General features: G+C 32.7%; 1 protein-coding gene across 1 annotated transcript; it reads right to left on the bottom strand.

Annotated features, from left to right (window-relative positions):
• Positions 1 to 8,269: 8,269 nt before the first annotated feature.
• On the bottom strand, positions 8,270 to 9,000 carry LOC146886752 (uncharacterized). The gene is made up of 2 exons (XM_085671858.1): positions 8,435 to 9,000; positions 8,270 to 8,321 (listed from the first exon to the last, which is right to left on the bottom strand). Exons 1-2 carry the CDS (start codon positions 8,983 to 8,985, stop codon positions 8,270 to 8,272), a joined length of 603 nt encoding a protein of 200 aa, XP_085527984.1. The 5' UTR covers positions 8,986 to 9,000.
• Positions 9,001 to 10,273: the final 1,273 nt, after the last annotated feature.

Genomic DNA, 10,273 nt, shown 5'->3' with positions numbered 1-10,273 from the left:
ATCTTTCCATTTAAATAATAATTTTCATTCAAAAAAATAGTTACTAAAATTAGTAAAATAATAAAACTGAAAAATAATTTTTTTATTTTAAATAATAATTTAAGTTTAAAATATAACAATTAAAAGGATAAAATTGAAAAAACAAAAAAGGATACCAAAGATGTTTACCTCTATATATATATATATATATATATATAGTTGTATTATTATTATTATTATTATTATTTTTATTTTTATCATTACGCGATATTATTTTAGTGTTATTATTATTATCTATTATTGTTATTTTTAAATACACATTTTACATATTTTTACTATGGAATCATATTTCAATTACTTGCCCTTTTTATTTGTTGTTTTGTTCATTTTATTTTTATATATGTGCAATTATTTGAATTAAAAAAATAGATACTAAAATTATTAAAATGATAAAATGGACAAATAATTTTTAGGTTAAATTATTCATTTGGTCCCAATTTTCGTATGTAAATTTGAATTTGGTCCCTCATTTTAAAAGTGTTAACTAGGTCCCTAATTTTGATTATTTGTTTCAATAAAGCCCCTTCCGTTAAAATGGCAGAAACGACGTTAAGAGCACAGTGACGTAGAAATGTTAGATGGATCTGAACAGTGAAGTGGCACATTAAGTGTGGTACACATGGAAATTTGAATATTGTAATAAATAAATAATTTCGAAAAAAAAATGGTGTGCATTTAATATGTAATAAAACAGAATCAGCGTTTGTGTTAACTAGCAAATTGGGAATTATTCTAGGGTTTGCCAGCAAATTGAGGATTATTCTAGGGTTTGCGTTCGTGACCGAAATTGGAGGAAGGAAGGGTTGTGAAAATTAACGAAGTTGAGGTGGAACTGGTGGAGTATGATTCTTCTAGAGTGCTCAAAGCTGAAGAGGTTGAGATCTTGCAGTTCAAAAAAAACTATAATCAGATTGATGAATCTGGTAGGAACGAGGATATCGGTGAAAAAAACAAGGACTTGTTAGAGGATGAGGATGATTGGGAGGAAATAGAAAGAACTGATTTGGAGAGGAGTTTTGGTTCTGCTGTTGGATCCTGATTTCTTTAAATACACTTCTAATGATGATGAGTACACTTTGTTATATAATTGCGGTTCTCTTGGATATACGTCTAGTGTAAATATTGGAGGAGCAATAGCATTTAATTGCCCCGTAGATGGTGGTCTTCCTGCATTTTTTTGTGCTGAGTACTGAAGTGGTTAATTTAAATAGTTTGGGGTGCAAGAATAGCATCAATGTTTCTGTTCTAAGAGAGGCTGTGAAGGTTGATTCGGTTGTGGGAATTCAAATGTGGTGTGCAAGAATAGCATCAATGTTTCTGGAACGTGGAATCAAACAAGAAATTCATCCACTCTGGTTTAGGCAGGTTGAGTTTCACACTCTGCGGCAAACTCTAGAATAATCCCCAATTTGCTGGCAAACCCTAGCATAATTTTTTTTTTCGAAATTATTTATTTATTACAACATTCAAATTTCTATGAGTACCACATTTAATGTGCCACTTCACTGTTCAGTTCCGTCTAACATCTGCACGTCATTGTGCTCTTAACATCGTTTCTACTATTTTAACGGAAGGGGCTTCATTGAAACAAATTATCAAAATTAGGGACCTAGTTAACACTTTTAAAAATTAAGGGACCAAATTCAAATTTACATACGAAAATTGGGACCAAATGAATAATTTAACCTAATTTTTATTATGAATAATTATTTTAATTTAACAAATAATAATTAAGAGGATAAAATTGTATAAACAAAAGAGGACACAACAAATGTATATCTCGTTATATATGTAGTTATTGTATTATTATTATTATTATTATCACTACAAGATATTATTATAATGATATTATTATTATAGTTAGAAATAAATCTTAAATTAATTTACTACGGGATCGTAATTCATTTACTTGTCAGTTTTATTTGTTTTGTTGTTAATGTATATTTATATATAATTATAGATTATTATTGTAATGCCCCATTTAATTTATAACCCTAATTAAAGAGGTATCACACAAGAATATAATGGCGCGATCTCGGAGTATAAACCTCACTCCATACAGTTGTGCAAACTGAGTCAAAAGAGGAACTAGGCACACCACGATGCCAAATACAGAAATAAGAACAAGGACATAATAGTAGTTGATAATACATCAAAAGTCAAAACAGTACGTGGGCCATAGCCCTAGGGAAACGCCCCAAATAAAAGAAGTCCAGTCTAGGTAGACTATGCAACGGAATAATTCCTTCCCTGTTGGCCTCGAATACCTCTCGCATCTACTCACATCAATAAATTGATGATCATCGCAAAGGAGAAGAACCACATACAAAGCAACCAAACAAGCAAAAGGGTAAGCTAGAGCACAAAACATTTTATCATACAGATACATGCTATTTCAGAGACAAATGAATATATGTCAACCAAATCATGTTTTGACTCGCAAACAATACACTAAGACTCAGACTCGACTCATCCAGATACATATACTTTAGTCGGATTCAGTGAATGCTTGCACTTGTGGTGGATTTCTCTGCTCACCCCCGAGCTAAGTGTTACAAATGTTACAATGTCTCAATCCCCCACACACAAGGTTAGCCCTTAGTGAGTTTCAGGCCTTCTGCTACTCTTACCACAAGAGTCAGTCTGCTCTAAGTGAGACTAACTAACTCCTTAGAGTGTCAAGATGCAAACTTACCTTGAATCCTTACCAAATTATATAGATGGGACACCACCATGAACTCCTACTAACAAGGGTCATGGAATTACGTCTCGACCACTGAAGCACTACCATGGGGTCTCACCTAGAGGCTCATGGGTTTACGTACTGACCACATACCAATCATATTCAAACAACCAAGTAATATTTATCATACACATAAACCTCACGCCAACCTTTATAACCAATCCTCATTCATATTCAATGTTGAATCCATACCAACTCATCCTTCCCAAACCATGAGTGTAGAATTGTATGTCATATCAATACCATGCCACTTTAATTACCAACCATCTCATATAAAATCACATGCCAAGATCATACCTAGTGCTTTTAATATAACTAGTAGGAGACCCGTGCATACGCACGAGTCGTGTTTTTTCATTTTTTATGTTTTGTAATTTTTAAAACAAAAAATTTATTATTATTATATAAATCAATTATTTAAATGATTATTATTATTGGTTTAATTGCATACAATGATTAATTTTATTATTTAAATATGTTATCAATTTAATTAATTAAAACAATTTATAACAATGGTATTAATAATAATAAATAATATTAAAATTATTAACAATAATATTATCATTAAATTAGATTAAAATGCGTATATATACGTTGTTGTTAAAGTAGAATGTAGATATATTATGTGATATGATTCCGTATAAAGGAAATACAATATTGAATTGATTTAAATATTTTGAATAGAAACACATGTATATATAAATACTTGTATGTTATATTAAAATGAAATATATATGCACAGATCGTTATTAAAGTAAAATGTAGACATATGGTGTTATATGGTCCCATATAAAATATACAACATAAAATTGATGTTAAAAATTTTAAATATAAACACATGTAGATATAAATAAAAACATGTATATTATACTAAAATAAAATGCATATCCATGAGTCATCATTAAAGTAAAATGTAGACATATTATGTAATATGGTCCCTATAAATTAAATACAACATAAAATTGATGTTAAAATATTTAAATAGAAACACATGTATATATAAACACTTCAATGTTATATCAAATTGAAATGTGTATGTATGAGTCTTTATTAAAGTAAAATGTAGGCATATGGTGTAATACGACCCCGTACAAATATATATATATATATATATATATATATATATATATATATATAACATGAAATTGATGTTAAAATTTTTAAATAGAAATACATGTAGATATAAACACATATGTATATTATATTAAAATAATATGTGTATCCAGGGACCTCGTTGTTAGAATAAAATGTAGACATATTGTGTAATATTATCCCGTATAAAATAATACAACATGAAATTGATGTTATATTTTTTAAATAAAACCACATGTAGATATTGTTGTTAAGAACTGACAAATCACGAACAAAAGGTACTTCCTGAGGCGTGTAAAATCACTGCCCTTAAGGACTTATCCGCGGTGTGTTGCGCAAGCCCCCCAGGATACAACAGGAACTTCTCGGATCTTCCGAGGATCTCAGAACTAGCAAGCAAGTACTCTTGAAAGAGTATTTAACCCAGATAAAAGAAGAGAGAAAAATGAGAGAGAATAGAGTTTGAAGAATGAAGGAGAAGATTGAGAGATTGTGTGTTTTGGAGAGCACCAAAACCACCTATTTATAGGTGTGAGTGATGAATGGTGAAGGCTGAAAAATTATAGCATTTATGGAGAAAAATGAATGCATGGCAACGGTAAAAAGAATATCCTTGCAACGTACAAAAAAACAGCCAAACTTTCAAGTTGAAAATCTAAACGGATGCACCTCACTCATAAATCTTGAAACTGTAGCATTTATATCTATGGCATGCAACGTTCAGATTCTTTTGCAATAAAAGGATTATTCTATAACAATCCCCCACATATTGCAAAAGATAAGAAAAGAAAGATTGAAAGAAGAAAATTCTGGGTCTCATAGGACGTAAATGCATTGGAGCTGGTATAGCAAGCTATATGAACCAGTCCTAGACAAATAAACTTAACACACAGTGTAATTGGTATAGCAAGCTATATGAACCAAAGACACTTGATGTGTGTTAGTGGTTTATCAATCACAATACACCCCCACAATCCTTGCTGTTAACGCTGTGTTGCGCTTACTAGGCCATGCGCGTGCCCGGTGTTCATGAGTGCTCTAGAGATCATGCCAAGATCTCATACAAGCGGCCCCACTTGACACTCATATAGGTGATTTCATCAAGTGTATGCTGCAAATCATACACCACCCGTAAGGGATATGAAAATCATTAAAACTTTGTTTAAACTAAAATTTTTATACCACAACAAATTTTAATTTACAAAGTTTAACCTCTCAATAACGCAGTCTTTAGCACTTTCACATACATCATAGGAATGGACATAATTGACAAAAATCAATTTAGTGCTATCAGAACTAACAAGTGACTTGTTTTTACCCATATGAACCTTATTCATGGGATCTCCAATCACAAAGGTTGGGTTACCATCACTTGTTTGTTTGCAAGTGGCTTAAGTCCCATTCCCCTCGATGTTTCTAAAATCATATTTCTTCCCAGGGGTTTTGTCAGGGGATCTGCTAGATTCCGTTCTGACTTCACATAATCAATAGAAATAGTTCCACTCTTTAGCAGCTGCTTGACCAGATTATGTCTCAATTGTATATGTCTATTCTTTCCATTATAGTTTTTGTTTTTAGCTATAGCTATTGCCGATTGGCAATCACAATGTATAGATACAGATGGGGTTGGTTTCATTCCTAAAGGAATGTTTGCTAAGAAGTTTTTAAACCACTCAGCCTCACTACCAGCCATCTCGAGAGCAACAAACTCAGATTCCATTGTTGATCTTGCAATAATTGTTTGCCTGGCTGATCTCCATGTAATCGCACCACCCCCAAGTGTGAATACATAACCACTAGTGGATTTTGTCTCATCTAAATCAGAGATCCAGTTAGCATCACTGTACCCTTCTAGTACAGCGGGAAATCCACTATATTCAATGGCATAATCCATTGAACCTCTTAAGTATCTCATAAGCCTTCCAAGTGCATCCCAATGGTCTTGATTAGGACATTGAGTGTATCTACTCAGTCTACCTACTGCATAAGCAATATCAGGTCTTGAAAAGCTCATTAAGTGCAGTAAGCTCCCAATTATCTGGGCATACTGAGGTTGAGAAATAGATTCTCCTCTATTTTTCATTAATTTAGAGTTAGCATCATAAGGGGTACTCACAGATTTAAAGTCATAATATCCAAACTTCCTAAGAAGTTTCTCAATGTATTGTTCCTGGGATAGTAATATACTATCTCCCTTCCTTATGATTCTAACACCTAAAATCACATTGGCTTCACCCATGTCTTTTCATTTCAAACTTAGATCCTAGAAACAATTTAGTTCTAGAGACTATATCAATGCATGTACCAAAAATTAACATGTCATCCACATACAAACATATAATGACACATTCACCATTTTCAGATTTAGAGTACACACATTTATCAGCATCATTAGGTGAAAACCCATCACAAAGTAACACATTATCTAGTTTTTCATGCCACTGTTTTGGTGCTTGTTTTAACCCATACAAAGATTTTAAAAGTTTGCACACCTTATTTTCTTGACCAGGGATAACACACCCTTCGGGTTGAGTCATATAAATTTCCTCCTCTAATTCCCCATTCAGAAAGGCAGTCTTAACATCCATCTGATGTACCACTAGCTTATGGGTAGCTGCTAGAGCTAACAAAACTCGAATAGAGGAAATCCTAGTCACAGGGGCAAAGGTATCAAAGTAATCTATGTTGGGTTTCTGAGTAAAACCTTTCGCTACCAACCTTGCCTTATATTTATCTATGGATCCATCAGGGTGATACTTTTTCTTAAAGATCAACTTACAACCAATGGGTTTTGCTCCTTTAGGCAAATCTACTAAGGTCCAAGTATTATTTTTCTCAATTGATTCAATTTCAGTCTTAATAGCCTTATCCCATTGTTTTGCATCAAGAGCACTAGTAGCCTCTAAAAAACTTGTTGGATCATTTTCAACTAGATAAGTATAAAAGTCATCTCCAAAAGAAGTTTCTTTCCTTTGCCTTTTACTTTTCCTTAAACCCTCACTCATGGCATCACTATAAGTATCTATAGGTTGTTCAGATGTATCACTAACCTTTAATGGAAATATATGTTCAAAAAACTCAACATTTTTTGTCTCCACAATAGTATTATGTTCAATCACATCACTTTTAAGAACAAGAAACCTATAGGCAGCACTATGTTCAGCATAACCCAAGAACATACAATCAGAGGTTTTAGAGCCTATTTTCCTTTTCTTGGGATCAGGTAACATTACTTTAGCTAGGCACCCCCACACTCTCATATATTTAAGATTAGGTTGATACCCTCTCCATAACTCATAGGGAGTTTTACCTGTTTTCTTATGGGGTATCCTATTTTGTAAAAAACATGCAGTAAGAAGGGCTTCTCCCCAAAGGTTATCTGGTGCTTTAGAACTAATAAGCATGGCATTCATCATTTCCTTAAGAGTTCTATTTTTCCTCTCAGCTACTCCATTAGACTCAGGTGAATATGGTAGGGTTACTTCATGGATAATACCTTCTTTCACACAAAAGTCATTAAATAAAACATATTCACCACCTCTATCTGATCTAATCCTCTTAATTTTCTTATTCAATTGATTTTCTACTTCTGCTTTATAAGTTAAAAACACATCAAAGGCTTCATCCTTACGTTTGATTAAGTACACTTTGGTGTATCTAGAATAATCATCTATAAAGGTTACAAAATAATTTTTACCACCTCTAGACATAGTTTGTTTTAAATCAGCTAGATCAGTATGAATTAATCCTAACAATTCTGTTTGACGTTCTACGGGATAACATGTTTTCTTAGTTATTTTGGATTCTACACATACATCACATTTACCACTTTGTTTATCATGCATATTAATTAATCCTAGTTGTTGCAATTTCATAACATACGAGGAATTCACATGTCCTAATCTAGCATGCCACATATCATATGAGTCAACGATATAAGCAGAAGAACATGATTCATTTATAATTTCTGAAATATTGAGTACAAAGAGACCTTGATCACAATATCCCTTCCCCACAAAAACATTATTTTTTGTCATTACAATCTTGTCAGATTCGAATGACACTTTAACCCCCACTTTTCCCAGTAGTGCTACAGAGATTAGATTAACTCTGATAGAGGGCACATGTAGCACATCACTCAAGGCCAGAGTCTTCCCAGATGTGAGTTTTAGAAGAACCTTTCCTTTTCCAATGACTGGAGTTGTCCTGGAATCACCAAGATAAACATGTTCTTCTCCATCCCCTACACTAGTGTAGGAGGTAAAAGCACTCATGTTTGCACAGATGTGCCTGGTAGCACCAGAGTCTACCACCCACTTGCTCACATTGGTAATCAGATTTACTTGAGAAACGACCGCAACTATAGTATCATCTTCCCCTTGGGCTATATTTGCCCTAGGAGGATTGTCGTTTCTTGCTCTGCGCCTGCACTGAGGTGCATGATGGCCTGGCTTCCCACATACGAAGCAATTACCCTTTTTCTTAAAGATGGGGTTAGATCCATTGGGACGGGAATTTCGAAAGTTATTTTTCTTTTTGTGATCAGGTTTGTTCTCGTACCTTTTTAAAGCAGGTTTGTCTTCTACCACATTTGCCTTTGCGGATAAAGCTTTGGCCCTTGCAGTAGCACTCTCCTTCCTGTTGGTGTCTTCTATAATGATGTGTGTAATGAGTTCTTGAAGCGTCATTTGCTTGTGTCTATGTTTCAGCTGTTGTTTATAGTCAGTCCAGGATGACTGTAATTTCTCGATCAAAAGTTCTGAAACAAACTCATCAGGCAGGAGTATGTTCTCTGCTTTGATATCTTCAAGTAACTTATGATATTCGTTGATTTGAGTCTTTATGTCTTTTTCTTCGATCATCTCCCAACGGTAGTAATTCCCTATGACGAACCTTTGTCGGACGACGTCCTCAGCAGTATATTTGAGAATCAATGAATCCCAAATTTCTTTCGCTTCCTTATATGAGCAATACACATCGAACAAATCATTAGACAAGGCGCTAAGTAAGGTGTGTCGGCATACCTTGTTTGCATAAGTCCAATCTTCAACTTGTTTAGCACTCGATTCATCAGGTTTTGAAGTTGAAAGAGCCATAGCTACTCCATACATGTCTAGAAGAGTAAACACACGTTCTTGCCAGCGTCGAAAGTTCTGCCCAGAGAATACCTCAATTTTTGATACATCCGGAAATGGTTTCGCAAAAACGGTCGGAGTTCCGGAACTAGTTTGATTCTACAAAGTAGTAGAGTTGTTGTTGTCAGCCATAAGTCCTTAAGATTGTTGTTAAGAACTGACAAATCACGAACAAAAGGTACTTCCTGAGGCGTGTAAAATCACTGCCCTTAAGGACTTATTTGCGGTGTGTTGCGCAAGCCCCCCAGGATACAACAGGAACTTCTCGGATCTTCCGAGGATCTCAGAACTAGCAAGCAAGTACTCTTGAAAGAGTATTTAACCCAGATAAAAGAAGAGAGAAAAATGAGAGAGAATAGAGTTTGAAGAATGAAGGAGAAGATTGAGAGATTGTGTGTTTTGGAGAGCACCAAAACCACCTATTTATAGGTGTGAGTGATGAATGGTGAAGGCTGAAAAATTATAGCATTTATGGAGAAAAATGAATGCATGGCAACGGTAAAAAGAATATCCTTGCAACGTACAAAAAAACAGCCAAACTTTCAAGTTGAAAATCTAAACGGATGCACCTCACTCATAAATCTTGAAACTATAGCATTTATATCTATGGCATGCAACGTTCAGATTCTTTTGCAATAAAAGGATTATTCTATAACAGATATAAATACATGTATACTATATTAAAATAAAATGTGTATCCACGCATATGGTTAGAGTAAAATGTAAGCATATTGTATAATATGGTCCCGTATAAAATAAATACAACATGAAATTGATATTAAAAATTTTAAATAGAAACACATGTAGATATAAACACATGTATATTAAATTAAAATGAAATACGTATGCACATGTCGTGATTTTTGATTTTTTTGTAATTTTTAAAATATATTTTTTTGTTATTATATATATATATATATATATATATATAAATGAAATATTAATTTAATTGTTTTTTTTATTAATTTAATTATGTATGATAATTAATTTATTATTTTAGTTAAGTTAATTAAAAGAAATAGTTGTAATAACAGTATTAAATAATAAATATATAAATATGTTATTAATATTGGTGCATATTATACTGCATTTTTTAATTAATAAAAATTTTAATTATAATATTATATTTTACTATTATATAATTAATGTAATTGTTGTTATATTAATAATAATAATAATAGATTATACTAATATTATTATTATTATTAATAATTAGATTAAAAAATAATAGTTAGATATGGATTTGTTTGTTTTAAATTATGAA

Source organism: Vigna unguiculata, chromosome 4 (genome assembly GCF_037176805.1).
Source record: "Vigna unguiculata cultivar grain cowpea cultivar isolate G323 ecotype 2 chromosome 4, ASM3717680v1, whole genome shotgun sequence".
NCBI lineage: Eukaryota > Viridiplantae > Streptophyta > Magnoliopsida > Fabales > Fabaceae > Vigna > Vigna unguiculata.
This window is presented reverse-complemented; position numbering and strand designations above follow the sequence as displayed.

Excerpts from the sequence above, each read along its gene's own strand:
- LOC146886752 (XM_085671858.1), bottom strand. The coding sequence starts at position 8,985 with ATGTATGGAGTAGCTATGGCTCTTTCAACTTCAAAACCTGATGAATCG. Across the intron at positions 8,322-8,434 it reads GACAAACCTGCTTTAAAAAG|GCCATCATGCACCTCAGTGC; the intron begins GTACGAGAACAA and ends GTGGGAAGCCAG.